Here is a 24,941-nt window from a genome sequence, read left to right as displayed (position 1 = left end):
CAACAGACACCCACATCTACTGCTCCCACATCAGATCTCTAGGGTAGACCTCCCCAACCTGGTGCCCTCTAGATGTGTTGGACTGCAGCTCCTATCATTCCCTGCCAGTATGGCCATGCTGGCTGGGAATTATGCAGTCCAACACATCTAGAGGGCACAAGTTTGAGCCAGCCAGCATCCTAAGATGCCAGTTCATCTGTGGCTGTCCTCATTCCCCAAAAACTCAAAGTGCCGCCCACTCAGAGACTAATGTTCTTTTTACAGTCAGGTCCAGTTTGCACTTAGTAAGAAGCCACCATGATTGAATTTCCCCATGGTGCTTCTCATCATGGTGAATGTTTTGAATATTTGGGGTATGGTGAGGGCACACCATAGCTTCTTGTTACATGAGAACCTGGTGAGGGTGGATTGTCATGTTGATTTACAAGCTACCTGCAACCCTACAATATCTCATGGGTTCTGGGTGGCTTGTCAATAGGGTGACCATATGGGTGACCATATGAAAAGGAGGAGAGGGCTCCTGTATTTTTAACAGTTGTATTGAAAATGGAATTTCAGCAGGTGTCATTTGTATATATAGAGAACCTGGTGAAATTCCCTCTTCATTACAACAGTTAAAGCTGCAGGGGCCCTGCCCTCTTTAAATCTGGTCACTCTAGTACAGCTCCTGCAGCTTTAACCAGCACTGTACTCCTTTTCATATGGTCACCCTACTGGTTGCATTAACTTGTTCTGCGCAAACCCAAAGAGCTCCATCACACCAGTGATTTATCATGCACTCGCCATGCCTGGTATGCAGTCTTTCAGCCTGGTACTCACATGACATCGTCCACTCTGCACTCAAGTCATACTAAAATCAGATGCATGCTTACCTTTGAGTAAACCCCATTGAACATAGAGAGACTTACTTCTGAGTAAACAGATGTAAGACCTCAGAAGTAAGCATCGGGTTGCAGAGCACTTCTTTCCAGTTTGCTGTGTTAGACTTTAAAAAAAAAGCTTATGAGAGACCACACTATTAAAAGTCAGTTCTATATGTGTTTACACAGAAGTAAGTCTCTGTTCAATGGGATTTACTCAAAGGTAAGCATACATCTGATTTTTGCATGACTTGGATGTAAATGCAGTTGGAATCAATGGGATTTACTCTGGAGTAAGCGAACCAGGAGAGCTGTAGTTTATGAACTTGTTGATGCACAGCTTCGTATCATCAAAGGAATGGAAGATCGATCCTTCACACTTGTGGACTACCAAGAAAATGGGATTAAGGAGGGGAATTAAAAAAATTATTAAAAATCAAGGGATGAACCAATCTGATTCAAACTTGGCATGCTGAAAGCCCTCCTTAAGAGCTATTACTGTGCCAAGTTTGATCTCTTTATCTTTTTAAAATTATGGAGATGTAAGCATTTTGGTTACCTTGGAGCAAAGGAGGGGACCTGCCCACCTTTACAAAAGAAATTAAAATGATTGTTCATCTGCCCACCCTTTGAAACCAGCAAAACAAACTTTTGCTGCTCCTTCCCTGTAAACCTTTCCCAAGGGGAGAAGCTTGAAATTTCACTGTCATAGTAGCACTGCAGATGAAAAGATACATGAGCTGAAAGAGCGCACCAACACACAGAAGTGAAAGTGCCCAGCACTTGACTTGCTAATGAATTGGAGGGGGAACCATTTCCTGGTGAACCTAGACCTCCACTGTCTCAGGAATCTTTTTGGTCAGAGGTTTTAACTTAACCTGCATCTTTTTCTGTACAAGAAAGTATAGATTTGATTAAGATTTCTATATTTACTAAGTACTTATTGAAGATATGAACACCCATGCCTTTTTATAGTGGTGCTGTGGGAACATTCGTATTGTTGTTGAGTGTTTTCTTGTACTCTGTGTGTTTATTGTATTTGTCCTTACTTGAAAATCAATAAAAATAGTATTAAAAAAAAGTAGATGTGATGGAGCCCAAAGCCTATACCACTACCTATCCTTAGGAGTGTGGTCTGTTCAACCAAACCATTCTTAAAAGAACAGCCTTTCATGTAAAATCATAACAATCATGTTAATAAAGATTGTGGAGAGGGGGGATGTGATCAGCGCTGGACCATCTGTGACCCTACAGATACTGAACTACTATTCCCATCATCATGATTAGGGTGACCATATGAAAAGGAGGACACAGCTCCTGTATCTTTAACAGTTGCATAGAAAAGGGAGATTCAGCAGGTGTCATTTGTATATATGGAGAACCTGGTGAAATTCCCTCTTCATCACAGCAGTTAAAGGCGCGGGAGCTATACTAGAGTGACCGGATTTAAAAGAGGGCAGGGCACCTGCAACTTTAACTGTTGTGATGAAGAGGAAATTTCACCAGGTTCCCCATATATACAAATGACACTTTCTAAAATTTCCTTTTCAATACAACTGTTAATGATACAGGAGCCCTGTCCTTCTTTTCATATGGTCACCCTACATCATCCCTCACTATTGGCCATGCTGGCTGGGGCTGATGAGAAGTGGAGTCCAACATCTGGAAAGCTACATTTCCCCCAGCCCTGTATTACATGATTAAAAAAGCCTTTGTTCAAAGTACAATGATAGCTACCAAACACCAGTACACATTTCAAACTAAAGGCCAAATCACTACAACACTAAATGCTAGCACAGGGGTGAAAACATCTGCAGGGCCACAAGTTACCCACATCTTTCATGATAAAAAATGGCTGATTCTTGGCAGTCTTCTTTGTACATCTGGATGAGTTGATGTGGTCCTACCTTCAGTGAACTTTCTTTCATTAGGGTTCACTAAGACTTTCCATTGCCTAACACAATGTAGTGTTATCTTTACTTATAAATAAGTGTAGTGTACAATTGAGCTGTACTTAGGGTACACACATACACTGCCTCTCCTTCTTGCTGACATATCCCATGGTCAAGCATTCTTCCAGGAGATAGCAGTTTGCATACTGCTTTGGCAGAGATGAAGATATAATGAAAAAGGTCTTTTTAGCACAGAATGGCTTTCGGAAGGACCACATATTTATCTACTATTAAATCTTGTATCTTCTCTTCAAGGTGGTGCTGTCTGGAAGGTGCATTATGTTACTCCAAACATTCAACCAAAGGGATCTGGAGGCTGTCCTGGAAGACACAGGTGTCCATGTTTTGGAGACAATGTAACCTATCACAATCCTCCTCTGCTTTTTGACCTCTCACGGGACCCTTCTGAAGCCAATCCCTTGTCACCAATCTCTGAACCACTTTTTAACACAGTTGTAAGTCAAGTTGAAAAAGCGGTGGCAGAGCATCGGAGGACACTCACTCCAGTTCCTAATCAACTTGATCCACCCAGTAATAAATGGGAGTCATGGCTGCAGCCATGCTGTGGGATTTTCCCCTTCTGTTGGTGTGATAAAGAAAGTGATATTGAAGACGTAACTATTTAAACAAATGGATTTTGTTTAGAATAAAGCATTTACAATGGATTGAATATGTTGGGCAGTATCCAATTCAACAGTAGTGCTCATATATATTATATTGCAGTAGCGTAAGCGACCTCTAGCACCATGCTTTTTTCCATCATTGTCTGTTACATTCATTGGCCAAGATCCAGAGGCCTGTAAAATAAAGGTAAAAATAGTGGTTGGGCAATTCCGCATGTAATGCGCAAACCCTTTCACATGGCTAATTGTGTCCGTAGCTTCTGTAGTAATGGGCTTCCAGATTTGCTAGAGTTGCTGTGAATGCAATGGCAAGAGGGAAGAGGTGGAGCAGCAGCCTGAACTTCCCTTGTGTTCTTCCTTTGGACCATTGTGTTGATTGGGCCCAGAAGGAGACAGCAAGCAAGTGGGCAACAATGCCTGGGAGAGGAGGGGGCCCACTGGGGGCACCCCCCCAAAAAAAACCCACTTGGAGTCAGCACTAGCCATGACTCTCAGCTAGTTCAGAAATCAATCCCCCCCCTTTTAAACACAGGCCTCACAAACTACCAGAGTTTATATGAGCTTAAGCATTATTGATTTCAATGGGACTTAAATGCACATAATTGTGCAGTGGGTTGCAGCTATAATCAACTCCAGTCTTCTTGTAAGGACTAATCTTCAACATTGCTGAATCTGAGTGAATGGATTTAAGCTCCTTAATTTTCATTGAGGATGATGGAAATAAAGTGCTTCATTTATATATCAAAGCCAAACAAAGGGGAACCCCCACAAGAGATGCCAAAAAAATGCAAAGGGCTAGAAAAAGGATGTTTTTAATGTGATAAGAGAACTGTGTAAATTCGTTGCATATCACTTCATGCATACACACTTTTCCTTGGTTAGCAAAGATGTCCAATGTTGTCCTTGTCCTATATTGCTTTATGAAGTCTACTGTTCTTGCTAGAAGACATCCAAGTCATACTAAAATCAGATGTATGCTTACCTTTGAGTAAACTCCATTGAACAAAGAGACTTACTTCTGAGTAAACACATTTAAAACTGACTTTTAATAGTGTGGTCACTCAGAAGCTTTCTTTTTTAAGTCTTAAAACAGCAAACTGGAAAGTGCTCTGCAACCCTATGCTTAATTCTGAGTTCGTAATTCTTTTTACTCAGAAGTAAGTCTTTCTCTGTTCAATAGGGTTTACTCAAAGGTAAGCATTCATCTGATTTGGATGTAAATGCAGTTGAAATCCATGGGATTTACTCTTGAGTAAGGGAACCAGCAGATCTGTAGCTTATGAACTTGGAGATGCACAGCTTCGCATGATCAAAGGAATGGAAGAGCAATCCTTCATACTTGTGGACTACCAGGGAAATGGGTTTAAGGGGGGGGATTAAAACATTCCCAAAAAAAATCAAGGGATGAACCAATCTGATTCAAACTTGGAGTAGCTAAAGCCCTCCGTAAGAGCTATCACCATGCCAAGTTTTATCTCTTTATCTTTAAAAGGTACGCAGATGTAAGCATTTTGGTTACCTTGGAGCAAAGGAGGAGACCTGACCACCTTTACAAAAGAAATTTAAATGATTGTTTATCTGCCCACCTTTTGAAACAAGCAAACAACCCTTCGGTCTTCCCCCCCTCCCTTAAACCTTTCCCAAGGGGCGGGGCTTGAGATTTCACCCAGGTGAAAAGATACATGAGCTGAAATAGCGCAACAACGCAGACATGAAAGTGCCCAGCGCTCAACTCGCTAAGGAACCGGAGGGGGGAACTGCAGATGGAAACTGACTAAAAGTAGGTGTGATGGAGCCCATGGTAGTTTGGAGGATTTGTGGCAGTTTCATGTGCAATTACCAGATGTCTAGCACCCAGATTTTTCAAAGACTCAGCATGTGGTGAGGCGGGAGGGCTTCACTGCTATCAAATTCTTATAATTTATTTCTGATTCGCAGTCCATCATTTTCTCAGAAATTAAGTCCCATTGAACTCAGGATTATTACAGCCTTGGCTGCAGCAATTAAAAACAACTCCTCATGCGTTTGCTGGGCATTTAACATGCAGTCTTAAAACTGAGCCAGAGTTCCCGGACTACAACTCCTCCATCAGCAAGCCCCCGAATTGTCGTGAGGGCTCAGGGGGCGGAAAGGCTCTCTTCGCTGTCGGGGCTGAGCGAAGCAAGGCTCTTCTGCGCTCTTTCAGAAGGTTGGAATTTTCCCTCCTTCCCTGGGATTGTATTATAGACTTTTATTGAACCTGCTGTGGGCGCTTTAAGCCGTGCAACTTTGCTGGGCTCCTTACTTCCGCGTGGGCCCTGGATTTTCAAAATGAGGATCTCTCAGCCTGAGGAGGAGGAGGAGGAGGGCGGCGGCGGCGAGCGCCTGGAGGGCAACTTTCCCCGGTTTCAAAGGTGCGTCCTTTGTTCCAAGTTTCCTTGGAACGTGACCAGGTGCCTCTGTCGTTTCTTGACCATACGAATACACGCGGTCCTGTCGACAGTAGCTGTTGTGTTGCTAAAGTGCTTAACTGGAACCAGTGGGGGAGAAAAGCTTGCTGCTAGTTGGAATGCGTATTCTTTTCTTTTCTTTTCACTCCTTCTCCTTCAGAAAGGCTGAGAGTGCAATTTTATATATGTCTTCCCAGATGTAAATCCCAAGTGAGTAGGTATAGGGTCGCAGCCTGATAATACTACAATAGATGACAGATGTGGCCACGCAAACAAAACTGCAGCCTCTTTGCTCTACAACAACAACACCCCTCTGATTTTTGAAGCAAAGAAGTTATGTAAATCGAGTCAGTATTCAGTTATATAAACGACTGGTCTTTCCAGTTGTTGTTGTTGTTGTTTAAAAAAACAACTCCAAAAGGTGGAAGTGGGGCTGCTTTTTCTATCTCCAGGTCAGCAGCCTGAACTAAAGCAAGTAAGCAGATGCGTTCTTTCTCGATAATTTTCCTTCAGACTAAATCAAGCTCTGTCTGCTTAATTTCTACCTGACAAGCTGCTGTTAAAGGCACAAGGGTGGGATAAGTAAAAAAAAAAAAAAGGGGGGGGGGAGGTGAGAATTATCCACTGGAAAAGCACTGGATTGGATCCTGGTGTGGTTGTCAGGATCTACACTACTGTTTTATAATGGTTTATAACAGTAGTGACAACTGTTGGGGCCCAGGACACACTACATATACAGTTTTCAAAACGTTTTCAAAGTGTTATGTCCTGCTCCCAGCAGCAATGTATTTATTTATGGTGTGTCTGTGTGAAGGAAAGGGGATGATTCTTGCCCCAGCTAGCACAGTCGATTGTAGAATATATCAAACTATAACCTGAAACTAGTTTAAGAGCCATTCTCTCTCCCCAGAGTACTGTGTTTCTTTGTAGGGATTTTTAACAGAGAATTAGCCGAAAACTACAATTCCCAGTGTTCTTAAGAGGAAGCCATAGTGTTAAACTGGAATAAATAAGTTTATAGTGTAGATAGGCCTTTAATGTGCTGTCTGAAATGTGGCTCCAAAATATTACTTACTTACAGTATTTTTATCCCGCTGCTCAGATAAAAAGTCTCCCAGAACAGCATATGTGCAATCAAGGGAGCCCTTGCTAGCAGGCTTACAATCTAAAATGATACGACACACGAGGGAAAAGGGATGGGAAGAAGAAGAAATTGAGTAGTCTTTCAGCATGGCTGGCAGAACAGCCCTGCTACCTCTGTACAGCCTGCTGGAATGGTCACTGTCCACATGCATACACATATCTGCACCATGTTGTGATAACTAATAAGTATAACGCAGCCTGCAAAGACAACCTTGCACGAGGCCTGAAACTGCTTAGTTTTGAAACACTATGTAGAGAAGCCCTTGTCAGGCGCCGCTCCCATATTATCTGTCAGTCTTTTTCAGACTTTGCCTTCAGTGAATAAAGACAAACATTTACCATGTGGCAAACAGCTTGCTACAGCTGGACATACAACCTGTGGAGTTTGTCCAGGCAGCAAGGGGCATTTTCCACCCTCCTGGATTGTTGGGTATGTACAGTTGGTTGGTAAAATTCTCCTTGCCAGAGGGAGAGCTCTTGCAAAAGCTCAATTTCTGATTTGATGGAGAAACAGATGTGCTTCCTGATTCCCCAGCTTCTGAATTGCGCTAAGAGGAGAAATGGGGACACGGAGGAAGGTGATAGGGTGGATCCAGGTATAGTGATCAGTAAGGGAGAAATGCAGACATGGGGGTTGGTGGACTGAGCTTGAACCTGTGTTAGATAAAAGCCTGAGGTGGGTGTTCAATTTACAGATGTGGGGAGGGGGTGAATAGGGTCACACTTGCTGCCTCCATCCATGCTGTTGCATCTTTCAACAGCATGGATGGAGGCAGCAAGTGTGACCCTATTATTTGGAAGCCTGTGCAGCCAGAGTTCAAAATCACAGTGGGAGGCAACATGCCTACAGCAGGCTCCCCTCTACAGAAGTCCCCCCCCAAACCAACATGGGGATTTGTTGGGCAGGATTTCCTATTTCAGACACACACACAAATGCCCTTCAGATCTTACAGAGGAGATACACAGAGCTCCATCAGACAAGCGTTTTATTGCACACCCTTTATTGGGGACTCACGGATTTTTGCGGGTCCCTCTCATGACAATGTCTGCCTCCCTCCTGCCTCCTGCCCCTTCTAGCCTTCTTCACACAACAGAAAAACACCCCATTAAATCCAACTTGTTTTTAAAGACAGAAGTTGCCATTATCTCCTGCAGTGTGCAGGAGAAACAGTGGGATCAAAACGGCCGACTGAATGGGCCACATGCAGATTGTTTACTTCCTCTTTCAAAAGAAGAAGTAAAGAGGGACAAACACATGGGCAGAGAAGCAACGGGAAGCAAACACAGTTTTCCCCTGTGTGATGACTCTCATAGTTTTCAACTTGAGGGGGAAATGCAGAGATCCAAAATATGAAGCATTCTTAAACATGTTGCTCCAACTAACACCTTAAGGGTGCAAACCTATGCATGTTTAGAGAGAGAAAGGGGCCTACCACTCCCAGCATGGCTAGCTGGGGAATGCTGGGATTGGTAGGACTTTTTTCTGTCTAAACATACATAGCATTGTGTCCTAAGTGTAACAGTCCGTCATAGTGAACGTTGGCAAACCAGACTGTATTGCATTCCTTTCTAAGTCTTCCCTTTCTCTTCCCAACTTCACATCATCAAGCATTGTTTTGTTAATTTTGATTTCAGGTTCTGTTCAGCTACCCTTTTGGCTTCATTTATATTGCTTCATGCCTGTGGAAGGAGTGCAGCTCTGGACTTTAGACCTAATATTGTCCTGATGTTGGCCGATGATCTTGGGATTGGAGATATAGGCTGCTATGGTAACAACACTATGAAGTAAGGTGTCATATTGCCCTGTTTTAAAGCTAGCTAAATGTTTTAGCAGGATAAAATGAGGAACATTGTTTTCTAAACAGCTTTGAGTCACCTGTGCCATTGAATTAACCCTCAGACTCAGTAAGTCACTATGCAGGGCTCCCATCAAATCAGGGCACCATGTCTGTCAATATAGTTGCCATATATTGCCTTCTGCTATTGGCTTTGTTGTTACACTTATGTCTCTTTTATGCACACACAACACACACAGTCTGTATTCATGTTTTAAAAACCTATACCTGGACTTCAAGACAGGTGTTTACTATTTTACATGTGAGTACTGTCTTACATTAGCGATACTCAAGCTTTCAAATGCATTACTCAAAGGTTAGGTGCCTTCTGAGTAGTCCTTGGAAATTAAGCCCTTGCCATCAGCTGTTTCCATTCAGCCACCTCCCCCACCCACCATTAGAACCTACTCAGGCCCCTTGTCTTTATGATGCCATTATCTGCCCTGTTGATAGAGCTTCATTCACTTTAGAGATGTCAGCTCAATGCACATTCTTCGGATGCTCTGATGCAGGTCCTGCCTTGTATGATGCTGATGGAAATGAAAGCGGAATTTTACAGAGCAAGAGGGCCAGCAGAAGGAGAATCTGGCCTGGTTCGGAGGACATATTAGGCATCAGAGGGGGGGGAACAGCACACTCACTGTTCATTATTTTGCCGGTACTCCCCACACAACATGTTGCCCCTCCTCTGTCGCGTGGCTGACAATCCCAGCGTCCTTCTGGGTGGCTGGTGCTCCTCCCAGCCCTATCCCATCAGCCATTGTGAGTTCTGCCAGCTGTACAGGAGCAGCCAGGGTGTTTTCGGCCTCTCCTGCCAGAGAACTCTATCATCTATGGAATAGTGCACTCAACTGGAGGAGGGAGCCCTCCACACAACATTTTAATCAATTCATTATTTGATAAGCAACGGAGCAGTCAGTTGTTTAAATGAACAAAATAACATACTGTGCATGGTGTGTCCGTTGTGTTCCCCCCACGATGCAATAATCAACTCAACGGACAGTTGCCTCCCCCCCCCCCCGTTGATTATTGTGTCATCCAAACTAGGCCTCTATGGCACCCAAAGCACCACAAGATAGAGGGGCATTTTTCCTCTCGGGAGGGGGGCTTCTACAGCTTTAAAACAAAACAAAACTTTTGCCTCCCACTGCTCTTCCATGTTGTGGGGAAATAAACTAAGCCAGTTTCAGGGATGGTATAGTTCGTCTCCTGTTCTGGGGGCATGTTGGGGTAATGAATGGGCTGCACCCCAGAACATCTCCTTTTTGTCATCTTTGCCTTTAGAGTTTTGATGGTGGAGGAGCAACAGTGATGATGGAAGTTCCAGTCACCACATGGAGGAGGCTTCCAAGGTGGACATCCTTCTCTGCCTTCACATTTCCCTCTCCACAAGCAGGGGAGTTTGTTATATCCTGTCTTCCCTGGGACACCCTCCTGGGAATCACAGAATTGCTTTAAATTCAGTGATCAGCCACAGGTGGACACGGACACACACATATTCCCAACCTGCCAGGATTCTCCTATTCTCTTTAGTGGCTAAAGTAGATCTTTGTGTGTATTTGAAAGTACAAACCAAATTGATGTATGTTGTATTGTAAACATTAATTTGACTCTAGTTATCAAATCTACATTTTCTTTTAGAATCCATAAACATGATATACCATTCATAAGTATCTCATATTAGGTAAATTATTATGAGTAAAATCACATACTTCAGCTTTGGGTTCTTTATTGTTTCAGCTTCTTGTGGATATGAATTTGCTGTTTAATAGTATTAATATTTCACATTTTCATCTTAGGACTCCTAATATTGACCAGCTAGCAAAGGAAGGAGTAAAACTTACTCAGCACATTGCTGCCGCCTCACTTTGTACCCCAAGCAGGGCAGCTTTCCTGACTGGCAGATACCCCATCAGATCAGGTTGAGTACATTTGGAATGTATAGTTGCATATATAGTTGAGCTAGTATGGATAGGTGAACAAAATAAACAGCAGTACGTTAAACATAATATGTAAATGGGAAAGTATTTGTGTCAAACCCATATATTCTGGTGTAGCTCAACACTGCCCCTAGTTGGTAACTGCATTTGGGCAACCTGATTAAGTTTGTCTCATTTCTTTCTTTCCCAATACACATTCAAAAAGTTACACCGTTTTTAGAATACGCCAAGTGGTTTCAACAGACTGGGTGTTTTGAAATGTGAATTGCAGTCTTTACGAAGGTGGGTCCAACCACTACAAAATGTCCTGATTTTCTGGCTAGACCACTGACATCAGAAATGGAGGCCATTACATGATTGGACAAAACAATCAGTCTCCACTAAAGGGCCTCATTTCACTGAATTCAGTTTTCCATAAAAGTAAAGGTTAGCTCACTCCTGAGAGCCTTCCGTATACCATCTAATCAAAAGCCAAGATGCTTTCTCTCTCTCAGACCATCCATCCTGCAATTAACTCCTCATGCGCTCTGGAAACCAGGGGGGAATTCGCACGTCGTACCGAGACCGCTTCTAAGCGACCCCAGTGTGACGTGAAAGCGATCGTGTAACTAGCCTTTGGAAGAGCCGAGGAAGAAGCATCCTTGCCACCGCCACCCACAGACCTCCTCGCCGGCTGGGACGGAGAGCTCGGCTGAAGAAGGCGGGGTGGAGAGCGGAAGAAGCTCTCCACCCTACCTTCTTCCCCCGAGCTCTCCGTCCCAGCCAGCGAGGAGGTCTGTGGGTGGCGGTGGCAAGGACGCCTCTTCCTCGGCTCTTCCAAAGGCTAGTTACACGATCGCTTTCACGTCACACTGGGGTCGCTTAGAAGCGGTCTCGGTACGACGTGCGGATTCCCCCCAAGACTCTTCAAGTAGTTAACCTGTAACTAGACCAATTAGATTTACTTTATTAATATTATTTGGAACTCTGTGTGTCACTGATTGTTGTCTTCCTTTGTTTTTTCCCTTTTTCTCATTTTCCCAAATAAGCTCCTTTTTATATACGGACACTAGGCTGCATTGTTTTAAAAGGGAATTTTCACTCATCTCTTCCCTACAGTTACAAAGCTATTGCAAAGGTGTGGTTTTTTGAGTCCCGTGTTTCCGGGCTTTGGACAAGAAAATCCAAAGCACTTTTGTTTGCTGCTGTTGTTTTCTTAGGGCTAGTATGAAGGGAGGGGCCCTTGGCAATAGGGCTCAGAAACCCCCTAAGCAGTGGGACAGACTAGGGTATGTCAGGAGGTTCATCTTGACTGGTGGCAGCCTATCAGTCTTTCTTTTCTGGGAAACCCTTGTGGAGAAAGGCTCCACCAGGAGTAACAGTCTCTCCTCCCGCCCTTCCCATTTATAACACTGTATTATCTGTCTTTATTGCGTTTTGAACACAATGAATTCTGATACATGAATCAATTTGTCTAATCCCCTTTTAAAGCCATCTAAGCCAGTGAACTTCACAACTTGTGGCCATAAATTTCAATAGTTAATTACATGCTATTTGGAGAAGAACTTCTGTCTGTCTTGAATTTACTGCCAGTCCACTTCACTGAGTGACCTTGAGTTCTAGTATTACTAGTAAAAGAACTAGGCCTTTCTTGGCCCCAAGGAACACCCCCTACCGTGGTGACCACCATAGCCCCTTAAAGGAGGGGTCTGTTTTGTTCTTTGTCTCCTGAAGATTGTCTTGAGCTTACCTTGCTGTCACCCATGATTAGACTTTAGAGAACTCCATGACTAGGCTTTAGAGAACTCCAAGGAGCCAGGATGCATGAGTCTTTGCCAAGCGCTTGAGAGGCTGCGTGAACTTCCTGAGCCCTCAGCAAAGCGCACTTTCTGCCCCATCCCAGAAAGTGCACAGTTCTCCCGGCCATGCCATTAGTGTGGCCAGAGGAATTGCGAGCTTTCTGGAGGCCCAGGAAAGTGCACTTTGCCTTCTGCCCCCTACGCCAATCGGGGCCTTAAAGGCCCACTTAACCTTGCATTATTTAATTGACACATGGGGAGGCCGGGAGACTTGCACACTTTCCATAGGCGCACTTTGCCTTCCACCCTCCTGTGTGCCAGTCAGGGCCTTAAAGGATCTCTTAATGCAAGGTTAAGAGGGCCTTAAGGCCCTAAGTTCCCTCAACTCTAACATGGGCTGCTCGGACTACAAACCCCAGACAACATGACTGGCTGTGGAATGCTGGGAGTTGTAGTCTAAAACATCTAGAGAACACGAGGTTAGGAAAGGCCTGTATACGTAGAGCTTGTCCCCACATGAAAGTGATTATTGATTGATTGATTGCACTTATATACCGCTCCCATAGCCAGGGCTCTCTGGGCGGTTTACAGAAATTCTAAAATTAAGATTAAAAATGAATATACAAAATTTAAAATTCTAAAACACAGAACATACACACATAAAGCATTAAAAACCGTTACTCATTATACTGGAGTTTTGACTATATAAGCCCTCAGTTATTTGTGGATGATTCAAAGAATCCATGTGCACAAAAGAAACCACTGGATGAAGTTGTAAGGCTGAGTTGTCTGTATGTGTTGGCAAAACATGCATGGCTAAGTAGAGAACAACAACACAGAGCCATGAAAACTGAACCGAAAAATGAATTGGGTGGGGTTTTCCCTCTGTCAATGCAGGCATGGCGTCAAGCAATGCATATCGGGCTCTGCAGTGGAACGCTGGCTCAGGAGGTCTCCCAGTGAATGAAACCACTTTTGCCAAGGTGTTGCATCAGCAGGGTTATGCCACAGGACTTGTAGGTATGTAGAAACCCCTTGGCCTCCTCCAGATCTGAAGTCTCTAGACTAAAGATTTCCTTGCAAAAAATAAATGCAAATTGATTCTCAAGTGCAGAATCTATGCATAGCTTGAAGAATTACTGGTTCCGGGAGATGTGAAGATACTTCTCCACCAGGCACTTCCTCATCATAAGCCCTGCAAAATGACAGTCTCTGAAGGCCCTGGTCGAATTAGGGCCCCCCAGTTCCTTATTAAGTGAGAAGAGCTCATGCTGCAGCTTGCTTAGCATTTGCCCCCTTTAGTCTGGGTACTCTTTTTGTGAACCGCCCAGAGAGCTTCGGCTATTGGGCGGAATAGAAATGTAATAAATAAAATAAATAAATAACTAAATACTCTTACACCTAATCCTAGATAAATTTGGGAATGGTGATCTACAAGTGCTTAGAGGCAATCTCTTCTTTATTATGTTCATTCATGTTTCTGGGGCTGGCAGTCTTTTCCTGCCCTACCTGGAGATGCTGAGGATCTAACCTGGGACCTTCTGCATGCAAAGGAGGTGCTCTACCACTAAGCCACAGCCCCTTCATGTGTGTGTGTGTGTAGTATTTCCTTACACGAGAAGGAGCACATTCCCTCACCCTTGGCCTTACCTTGGTCTTTTGAAGACATTTTCTCTCGAACCGAGCTGTCTTGCAGTATCTGAACTGGGCTTGGATAAAATTCCTTGAAGCAATGGAGAGCAAAGAGAGAGGGGAATGGGGATGGTTTTACTCCTTTCATGTGGACACCTCATTAAATGTTAAAAAGACACACACACACACACACACGGGAAGACACATATGCTGGCTATGTGAATAAGGCAGACATGACCATAAGTGCATGTGGCTGCTCTGTCATGTTAGTTTTGGCCCTGAGCTGTGGTACCTGGGGCTACTCCCTGTGACGCCATTAATAAGGTTTATTAAGTGGGCTGAGAATAGAAAGCCATTGTCAGTTCAACAGGCAGACCATTGAAACAGGGCCTGCATCATGTGGGTGGAAATCCTTCATCTGTGGACTTACTAAGGCCCAAGTACATGTTAATTGCATCGCATGTGGCTGAGAATTAATATTTTTGCTCTAGAGTAAATGTACTTGGTCCTGATTTGGATTGGGTCCACCATGCATCCAGGAGGAAGGATTAAAGCTCCCCCACACTCACACCATTTTTTTCACCAAACTCCTCCCTCCCACTGTGCAGGGGAGGGATGTTTAAAAAGGGGCGGGGGGGGAACACCTCCATACACCAATTGTGGAGGGAGGACCAATGGGGGGGGGAGGTTTAATTCTCTCTCCCATTCAAATGAACAAACCTGCCAAGGACACAGTTGTGCAGCCCCATTCATTTCAACGATAATTGAAAAGAAGACATTTCCTGGAGTATTGTGCTCCCAGTTCCTTTAAGACTTTATTGGGGGTAGGGATGGAATCCCGCCTAGGAAATAATCACAGGCTCTTTTCTGGTTCAATTTCCAGGGAAATGGCATCAAGGTGTAAACTGTGACTCTGTGAATGATTACTGCCACCATCCTTTGAATCATGGCTTCGATTATTTTTATGGGATGCCTTTCACTCTTCTCAACAACTGCCAGGACAACAAGCCTCCAGAACTGGATGCAGCTTTTCAGGCTAAGCTGTGGTTTTACACCCAGCTCATTGCCTTTGCAGCGCTGACGGTTCTCGCAGGAAAGATCACCGGTCTGGTCTCTGTTACTTGGAAATCAGCCGTCTTCTTCTCTTTGTGTGGATTCCTATTTTTTGCTTCCTGGTACTCCAGCTATGGCTTTGTGAAATACTGGAACTGCATCTTGATGCGCAACTACGACATTACTGAGCAGCCAATGAAGCTGGAAAGAACGGTTTCTCTCATACTAAAGGAAGCGGTTTCATTTATTCAGAGGTAATTCATATGTTCCCTGAAATGCCAAGCTGCAAGAGCACTGAGATTTACTAAATGTGATTGTTCTGTTTCTTTTCTTTAAGCAACAAGCACAGGCCATTCCTCCTCTTTGTTTCTTTTCTGCATGTCCACACCCCCCTGTTTACAACAGAAAGATTTCATGGGAAGAGCAGGCATGGTTTATATGGAGACAACGTAGAAGAGATGGACTGGTTGGTAGGTGAGTTGACTTCCTTGGGGGAAAATTGCTATGCTTCTGGACAGATCCTGATAATTCCTGGAGACAAGGGGGCTGTTCATACAACGTTTTAACCCACATTCAGTAGTTGAGTGTGGGTTATTTCGAGCTGTTGATTAGTGTCTTGAACTGTGGGTTATTGTGTTGTCTGAACGCAGACAGGGTGACTCGTTAACCATGTAGTGTGGCTTATTTTCTTGAACACACCACCTTGAGAACACATGTTTTGTTGTTGGATTGTTCAGGGTAGTTAACAAGCCACACTGTATGGAGAACAAGCCACCCTAGTTGCATTCAGATAACCAGCACCCTGTGCTGTGAACAGACAATACACTAACCCTTGGTTTAATGAACAACCCACACTCAACCACTGAATGTAGGATGGTGTGTTCTGTGAACAGCCCCAAGGTGTGGACTATGATATTGCTAAAATACCATAACTCAATGTCCATTCTGCTGCTCTCTTGAACATTATTTGACTCATTTCTGGATTGTAAGAGTTGACTGAATGATTGAAGATAAGCTACCCTTTTTGTAATAGAAATGTGGAATGCAATATTTTAAATGCATAGAGTTGCATCCAATGTTAGTCCTACTTAGAAACCATTGAAACAAATAGGACTTAAGTTAGACTAACATTGGCTAGAAACCATAAAATTTAAGATGATAGCTATGATAGCTGTCTCATTGCTATAGCCTGTTACTATTGTAATGTGATAGTCACGAGCATGTTCAGAAGGTGGTGGAGAGGTGAAGAGAAGGTTTCCTTCATGGCCATTGTCGATTCTGTAACCTCGACTCAATGGTTCTGCAGTAATTGGATGCATGTCTAACGAATAGCTAAGCCCTTTCAATAGGCACAGCCTAAATCCAACCAAAGAAACCTAATCAAAGGAAAGGAAACCAAGATTTCTATTGAGCATTTTTAAGAACCAGTGCAATATAGTATATAGTGTTGAGTTGAGTTCAGTTGCCCTCTCAGTCATGAAACTCCCTAAGGTTTCTTGGATCCAAAGGACCGTTTACATGAACGGAAGGCACTTTCACCCATGCATGGGGGAAAATCTTGGATTGCTGTTGATTTCCACTGCAGTGGCAACCCACTATGCAGCATCAAATGCTGTTCCAGGTGGTTCTCTGACCTTCAGGGCTAGTGCTTTGGGGGACATGGAGATCCTCAGCAGGAGAGAAGGTTGGGAAATCCCAGTTTCATGAGCAGAACTCACAAACCATTTTTAGGATCCAAGCCACCACCTTTCAACATAATCTATGCCAGAGGACAATTATTATTATTTTTTATTATTATTTTTATTATTTATTATTAAATAATTTTGAGGCTAGAATAAGATATGCCCATGTTGGCAGAAAGGGTGGGCTACCAACATAAATAAACACATTGGTTTCATCACTTTATTCACCTGTACTATTTTGTGCATTGCCTTCATAGTAAATCTTTTGATATATGTGTGTGTGTGTGTTTTTAATGTGTAGGTCAGATTCTAGATGCTATTGACAATGAAGGCTTGAGAAACAACACATTTGCCTATTTTGCCTCAGACCATGGAGGACAACTGGAAGCTCAAGAAGGACCAATCCAGCTAGGTGGCTGGAATGGCATATATAAAGGTAAGTAGTGCAGCCAATTTACTTATTAGAATTTTGAAGTTCATTCTTTGGGTTGCATTCTAGGAGCTGGTAGATGTGTGTATCAAATCCTGTGTGGGAGCCCTACCCATTTTTATTAACTACACCCTATGTGTTACATATTTTAGGGAACTCTCAAAGTTATTTTATTGCTGTTACATCTTCTGATGTATCCTCTGGTATATACTTCATATGCATTGTATATGCTAGCTTTTAACATTGGAAGTGAGTCATATCTTTGCTCCCAATTCACTTAGAAGGGATCCTTGGAAGACAAACAAATATCTTTTCATGCTGAGGATGTGTCTCCAGGGAGTGGGAGGCTTGTGATAGTGGGAGATTTGATCACTAGACAGCTGGATTTGTGGTCAGTGTATAGGCTGCATGGTAAATGTCCTGCCTGGTGCAAAGGTGCCATCTAGATAGCTTTATAGTTAGTGCTGTGATGGAATCAGTAGTCCTGGTCCATGTTGGTACCAATGACACAGGGAAATATAGTGAGGTCCTGGAAGCCAAATCTAGGTTGCTGTGTATGAGGTTGAAATCCAGGACCATCAAGGTGACTTTCTCTGAAATACTACCTGTTCCATGTGTGGGACCAACAAGACAGGTGAAGTTGAAGTGTCTCAGTGCATGGATGAGATAGTGGTGTAGGAGGAGAGATTTAGATTTAGAAACTGGGGAACGTTTAGGGGCAAGAGCTATGGGCTCCACTTAAACCAGAATGGAGCCAGACTGCTGGCACTTAAAATAAAAAAGTTGGCAGAGCAGCTTTTAAACTGAACTCTGGGAGAAAGCCAGCAGGAGCTGGGAAGCATACAGTTCAGGTTGAATCATCCTTAGGGGATGGAAGATGTTTCTGATTGCCCAAATGGGGGTGGAGAGAGACTAGGCCATGAGCATATGGTGAAACATGATAACCAGCCAAAGAGGCCTAAGGACTATATCGGAAGATATATATGACAGAGATATCCAGGGAGAGATATCATGTATATGTGTTTCTGTGCTAATGCTAGAAGCCTCCAAGCCAAGATGGGGAAGTTGTAGTGCTTACTTTTAAAGGGCAACTCATATATTTGGCATAATAGAAACCTGGTGGAACAGAGAGTACCAGTGGGATATGATAATCAACTATAGGAAAGAAAGGGAAAGGCATACTGGTGGAGGTTACAGTTGGTCATAGAACTGACCCCAGGTGCTGGGGAACATGGGTGGGAAGGTGCTATCACACTCATGTGCTGCTTGTGGGTTTCCCATGGACAGCTGGTTGGCCACTGTGAACAGAATGCTGGACTGATGGACCCTTGGTCTGATCCAGCATGGCTCTTATGTTCTTAAGATGACCCTGCATTTAACTCTAAGTGGTGCTGTCATGTTGTGGTTGTTCATGGTCTCCAATCATATCAGTGCCTTGTGGTCCGTCAGTACAATGCTCTTGTGTCCCCACACGTACGGCCTTAACTTTGAGAGCACCCACACGATTGCAAGACATTCCTTTTGCACCATAAAGTATTTTTTCTCCCTCTGGGACAGCTTTTTCCCGAGAAAGGCAATGGGGTATTCAGCCCCATTCCTCTCTTGCAGGATATTGTCTTTCTTTGACACAAGGATTATTCTGAAGGCCCCTGGGCTCTTGGACCCTCTAATAACACTTAATGTTATCCTTTCTTGCATCTTCCTCCGCATGATATCCAAAACTTTTCCATTAGCCCTGTATAGTGTTGTTGTCAAACCAATTGGAAACAGGGACCACAGTGCTATCACATTGAATATTTATTTAAGTGAAGAATTGGCAAGGAATTCCAGTAGAGTTACATTTGATTTCAAAGGAGGAAACATCTTTAAAATAAATTATCTGGTAAAAAGGAAGCTGAAAGAGTGCATCAAAAGCGTTAAACCTCATCAAAATGCTTGGAGGTTACTCAAAACCACAATACTAGAAGCTCAGCTATACTACAATTAGGAAAGGTAGCACCAAGTTCAAGAGGTCACCAGCATGGTTAAGAAGCAGTATCGAGGAAGCTATTAGAGAAAAGAAGTTTTCCTTCAGAAAATGGAAGTCTTGCCCAAATGAGGTGAACAAAGAAGAACACAAACTTGCAATCAATCACTAAGACATGCAAAAAAGCATTGTCAGGAGCATATCGCTTAACATCAAAGCCAACAAATAAGAATTATTTAAATATAGCAGAAGCAAGAAACCAGCTAGGGAGGTTTGGACCATTGGATGACAACGGAGTAAATGAATACTAAAGGAGGTCAAGGAGATTGCAGAGAGGCTGACTGAATTATTTTCATCTATTTTCTCTGCATTGAACCATAGGGAGCAATCTTATGGCCATTAAAGACAACCATATATTTATTTATTTATTGGTTTCTGGGAACCAAGGCGCTCTGACCTTGGTTCCCAGAAACCACTCACCCCTCCCCCTCCCCTCCTGTTTGTAGCCAGCAGAGTTCTCTCCACCCTGGCTTGTTCTCCATGCTCGGGGGTAGGGAGTGGAGGAGACAACGGAAGCTCCATTACACAACTTTTTATGTGCCATCCAGCCTCCCCCACTCCTGCCCTGAAGCTCCCTGACTAGATGTTGTAAATCAGGTATCTAGCAAAAACTGCAGGAGAACAGAGCACGGAAGAGAGGATCCCATCCACCCTGCACTGGATAGTCTTTAGCCTCCAAGGTCGGACACTTACAACTATCCCGATAGGATTGCACTTTTAATCAACTTGTCTGTTTCTGCTAATGGTCGCAACAGTCTTGTGTTCCCAATACAGGGGGCAAAGGCATGGGAGGATGGGAAGGAGGAATCCGTGTGCCAGGCATATTCAGGTGGCCTGGAATGATCCCTGCCAATACTGTTGTTGATGAACCAACAAGCCTTATGGATATTTACCCCACAGTGGCCCATCTGGCTGGAGGGGCTGTGGCACAGGACAGGTATAGCATATAAATTCTTGTTTGTTTGTTTTCTCTCTTTTTTATTGTGAATATTAACAAAACAGAACAAAAAAATAATTCATGAAAAAGAAAAAAGAAATGGTTTTCATGGTGTAGTTAAACACTGATCGAACCATATGAAGTTCACAAAAAAGAATAATTAAAGCAATACTCTTATCTATGATTGGATCGATGAATCTATTCTACTATCAGTCTTCTGCTTGTTGACTTCTGTTTCCTGAATCATTCTAGAATAATTGATGGGAAGGATTTGTTGCCTTTACTACAACAAAAAGTAAAGCACTCAGAACATGAATTTATGTTTCACTACTGTGGATCATATGTGCATGCCGTCCGGTGGCATCAGAAAGGCAGTGAGTACAAAGAATTCTTCTGAATGTGAAAAAACTGTGTTATTTGTTTATTCAAATTTATGCCACTTTTTGGCTACAAATCTAGCTAAAATTATATAATTTCAGTGCTCTTCATTTACTGATGCTTTTTGCAAGCTTAAGAGGAGTTATAGTGTAATATATTCCTCAATTGCAGGCCACTGAAAGCAAGAGAGTGGTATCAGCTTGCTTGGGGGATCCCCAAGTTTTGCAGAAATACTAACTGAAGGTTTTGGGGCCAGCAGCCCCCTCTCCCAATAGAAAAATGCAGAGAGAAGGGTTGTGGATAACATTCTAGGTTGGGTTAGATTATGGGTTTGCAGTTAAAAAATATTAAGAAAAGAAAACTAAAGAGACAGCCTCCACCAAAAAAAAAAAGTGGGAAAAAAGGAATATGGAGTATCTGCTGGAAAAGAAAACTATGGCTGTCTGGAACTCTAAGTAGGAGCACTCCTCTTAGGAGCTGATGGCACACTGCAACATTTTGTTTCCACCTGTCTATACCTATTTATAATAATCAAAAAGAGTAGAATTCTACATTTGAAACTTGACTTTTTGCCTTTGACTTCTTCAGAACCAGTGTAATGTACTCATAACCGACATGCATGCTTAAGAATGCTGTTTATTCTGTAGGGAAACTGGTAATCATTTGCCATAGAAAGCGGTCGCTAAGGCTACCATTGCTGTTTTCTGCATGATAAAGCTAGGTCAAATGGGGAAAGGCAACATGAGGGGAGTCCATTATATCTAGTGCAAAGGTCCTTTGGAGAGTTGTTTTTGTGTATGTATTGATGTTGGAAAGGAACTTTATTTGAATTTGTAAATGAAGGCAACTCTCTAGGGAATGTTGACATATCCCATCATCTTCACAATGATTGTATCAGGGTGTTTTGTTTTGTTTGCCCTTCTAGGTGATGCTTTATGGAAGGCTCATTATGTGACACCAATATTCCACCCCAAAGGTGCAGGGGCCTGCTATGGAAAAGGAATTTGCCCATGTTTCGGAGAGGGTGTGACGCGTCATGATCCACCTTTGCTGTTTGACCTCTCAAGAGACCCATCAGAGACCACGCCTCTGTCACCGGACACTGAGCCACTGTTCCACGCAGTTCTAAAGAGGATAGAGGAAGCTGTGCAGGAGCACCGCAGGACTCTCACTCCTGTCCCACAGCAGCTTTCTTTCCGCAACATTATGTGGAAACCATGGCTGCAGCCATGCTGTGGGACGTTCCCATTCTGTTGGTGTGACAAGGAAGGTGCCAGTGTTCATTCAGTTAAAGTGAGCTAGCCAAAGAATCCTGTTACAATGAAACTTTTGCTTTCAGTACAGATAATACCAACCAAGAGTAAAAATGATGTTCCCTATGTGATTGTAGCCACTTTCTGTTAATCAAGCTTGCCTAATCCTGTCTCTCTCACACACCAAGATTTGTGCCATGGCCGTGATGCAGCTGCAGCTTTTCCTGCCATTCTCATAATAGTCTCCATAACTATGCACCCAAAGAGAATCCAAAATGTAGGCAACTGTGTTGATCCATATCAAGTTTCGGCAGGCCTTTTGTAGGGCTAATAGGTTTGAACCGACCCGTTCAGGACCAAGCCGCCCCAAAATACTTTGCATTACAACAGGGAAAGCTTACAATAATCTGTTGTTGCTGGGGAAAATCCATTTTCCCACCAGCTACTGTGATGATAGCAGCTAAGCTCAGAGGAAACAGGGAAGCTTCAGGGGAGTGGCAGATGGCATCATCACCCCTGCTAATCAAAGTGTCTTGGTGCTTCGACCCTGTGAGCCATGCCTCCACTACACCACCGTCTATAACCTGTTGTCACTTCCTTCCTTCCAGCTGGACTTTGCATGACACAGGCGAGGGACAGAGGTTGAGCAACAAGCCTGGCGGGAGGTCCGAAGCAACCACATCTTGTACCGTCATGGCTGCAGGGCTGATAAAGAGGGATTTCTAGCTTGATGCTTTGTTCATCCTACTAGTTCTTGAACCCAAAAAGAAAGCTCACAATAACTTTGCACCCAGAATCCATGCAAGTATCGGTAGCCAAAGTTGGTGATGGCAGTGAATCATAGAATAGTAGAGTTGGAAGGGGCCTATAAGGCCATTGAGTCCAACCCCCTGCTCAATGCAGGAATCCACCTTAAAGCATACCTGACAGATGGTTGTCCAGCTGTCTCTTGAATGCCTCTAGTGTGGGAGAGCCCACAACCTTCATATGCCCAGTTTCCCCTTCGAATGTTCTCACAAAACCAGGAAGATGCACCTAAGAAACATACAAGAAAAGGAAGAAAAGAAAGCCATGTCGAAACTGTCACCTCTCATAAGGCTGAGTGTATGTTACAAGACACTTATTCATAAAGCTCCATCCTGCGACATTTTGATAGATAAAACCTTGGAAGCATGCACCCTCACAGATGCCATCTAGATCCACATTCATGGCAAGTTTCAAGCAAATCCCATCAACACCTGATTTTTGGCTGGGGGGTTCCCTTTTAACTCGCCCCAATTCAAGTCCCATGTTGGAACTCCGTCAATTTTCACGTTAGAAACGTCAAATTATGCACCATGACACCTGATCCATGTATACACATGCATGACAAGCCTCAAGCAAATCTAAGCCTCCCCTGATTATTGGGGGATTTTTGAAAATCTGACACCCCAGTATCTCAGGGATTTTTAAAGCTGCAGACAGCACAATGGGTTTTATTCATGGCCATTTCAAAGGAAATCCCAACATGCCATGAATTGGGGAGTAGATAAAGCCAAATATGAGTCTTCTTCCACACTTGAAAAAATTATTTGGAACTTCAAAAAGTCTAAGTGAGCGCAGGAAGGACTTATCCCCTCAGTCAAAGCAAGACACACACAAACCCTCCCTGCAAGGCGGGCACAGAGGAGGAGGACAGGCAGCACTGGGAGCAAGCATGCCGGAGGCTTGTGGGGTTGAACCGCAAAGTTCGTCATGTAGTACAGCTCCCAGGCAGGCAGAGAGGCCATAGATCTATGGGGAAGTCAGTCCCGGCAGATGCCCCACCACAACAGCACCCAGGTGGAGGAGGGAAGGCAGGCATGCAGCAGACATTTCTGGAGACACAAGGAAGTGAGCCAAGGATTGTTTCAAAGCCAGTAATGCAAACCATCCCTGTGAGGCGGGAGCAGCACAGAGAGATGCTTTTTCTTTTGCATCCCATAACTAGGAGGCTAGGAGGATAAGAGTAAAGCTTTGTGATCCTTGCTTCAGAGTTGATTGACTGCATTGTGATCACAGCCATTATTAAACAACAACAAAATAATAACGTTAATAATAGCAGTACTAATTAATATTAATAGCAATAATAACAACAACAATAAGGAGTTGAAGAACAATGAAAGCCTGCCTGACTTCACTGAAGAGGGAAAGCCAGGAGAGCTTGGGCTATGGGGTGTATAAATGTAATAAATAAATAAATAAACAAAGGAAGGGTGGAATTAAAAGCAGCAGTGTTGCTGAATCACAACAAGAAGATTTTTTTTTTAAAAGCTATGTCTGTCTTTTACCAGTAAGAGGAAAGTGGATGTGCCCAGGGGGAGGGGGAACTGTGCCCATTTGACATTCTTTAAGAAGCTAACTTGCACTTCAACTCATGACAGGCATAGTTTCTCCACTGGTTAACCTTTGGAGGGTTCTGATTACCCTCCAACGGCAGGAGTGTGTGCACTGGGCATGTCCACATGCCCTAGGGGACCTTATCCCCTTGCACCACATCTATTCAGTTGTTCACCAAGGTTAGGGTGGGTAGCTGTGTTTCCTATCTGTTATTTATTTGCTTAGTATATGATTTCAGGTTGTGTTTGTGCGTTTGGTGGGGCTACTGTTTTAAAAAAGAGACTAAGAAAAGTTTCCCAGTATCCCAAGTTACTAAGTATCCCATTTTGCTTATCCCCTCCTCCAACTTTGGGATTGGAGGATGCTTCATCAGGTGATCATGATTGGAAGTTGAATCTGCCTCTCAGCACTTCAAAAAGGTGCCTCTCCCACTTTTTTTACCCTATTTTAATATATATATATATATATATATATATATATATATATATATATATATATATATATCAAGCAAACCGCAGCACACAAACTGCTGAAAATAGGCTCAAAATGACCCCCACCCACGACTCTCTAAGCACAGTGAGTTTCAAATAGATAGCTTGAAAAACAAAAAAGTTATCCACTAATCTTTTCTG

General features: G+C 43.4%; 2 protein-coding genes across 3 annotated transcripts in view; both read left to right on the top strand.

Annotated features, from left to right (window-relative positions):
- The window catches only part of LOC134398808 (arylsulfatase H-like), a 30,942-nt gene extending 27,435 nt beyond the window's left edge, over positions 1-3,507 (top strand). The window contains exon 11 of the mRNA XM_063126335.1: positions 3,068-3,507. Coding sequence (XP_062982405.1) covers positions 3,068-3,438 — 371 coding nt within the window. The 3' untranslated portion in view covers positions 3,439-3,507. The remainder of the gene's footprint in view (positions 1-3,067) is intronic.
- Positions 3,508-5,162: 1,655 nt separating this feature from the next.
- Positions 5,163-23,085, top strand: LOC134398807 (arylsulfatase D-like). Of its 2 annotated transcripts, none has more exons than XM_063126334.1 (10): positions 5,163-5,215; positions 8,643-8,792; positions 10,642-10,763; positions 13,458-13,580; positions 15,076-15,499; positions 15,583-15,719; positions 17,229-17,363; positions 20,158-20,320; positions 20,573-20,694; positions 21,624-23,085. In XM_063126334.1, exons 2-10 carry the CDS (start codon positions 8,734-8,736, stop codon positions 21,998-22,000), a joined length of 1,662 nt encoding a protein of 553 aa, XP_062982404.1. In that variant the 5' UTR covers positions 5,163-5,215; positions 8,643-8,733; the 3' UTR covers positions 22,001-23,085. The 2 variants fall into 2 exon arrangements, with proteins under 2 accessions (XP_062982404.1, XP_062982403.1); XM_063126333.1 differs by lacking the exon at positions 5,163-5,215 and adding an exon at positions 5,688-5,828.
- The last annotated feature ends 1,856 nt before the right edge of the window (positions 23,086-24,941 follow it).

This window comes from Elgaria multicarinata, chromosome 5 (genome assembly GCF_023053635.1).
Source record: "Elgaria multicarinata webbii isolate HBS135686 ecotype San Diego chromosome 5, rElgMul1.1.pri, whole genome shotgun sequence".
Lineage (NCBI taxonomy): Eukaryota > Metazoa > Chordata > Lepidosauria > Squamata > Anguidae > Elgaria > Elgaria multicarinata.
Note: the sequence above shows the minus strand (reverse complement) of the source record. Positions and strands in the feature narration are given on the sequence as shown.

What these genes read in the sequence shown, in the direction of transcription:
- LOC134398807 (XM_063126333.1), top strand. Translation starts at nt 5,746, where the DNA reads ATGAGGATCTCTCAGCCTGAGGAGGAGGAGGAGGAGGGCGGCGGCGGC. An exon ending in CAGATACCCCATCAGATCAG is followed by an intron (nt 10,764 to 13,457) that starts GTTGAGTACATT and finishes CTGTCAATGCAG; the next exon opens with GCATGGCGTCAAGCAATGCA. An exon ending in GGGGCTGTGGCACAGGACAG is followed by an intron (nt 20,321 to 20,572) that starts GTATAGCATATA and finishes GAATCATTCTAG; the next exon opens with AATAATTGATGGGAAGGATT.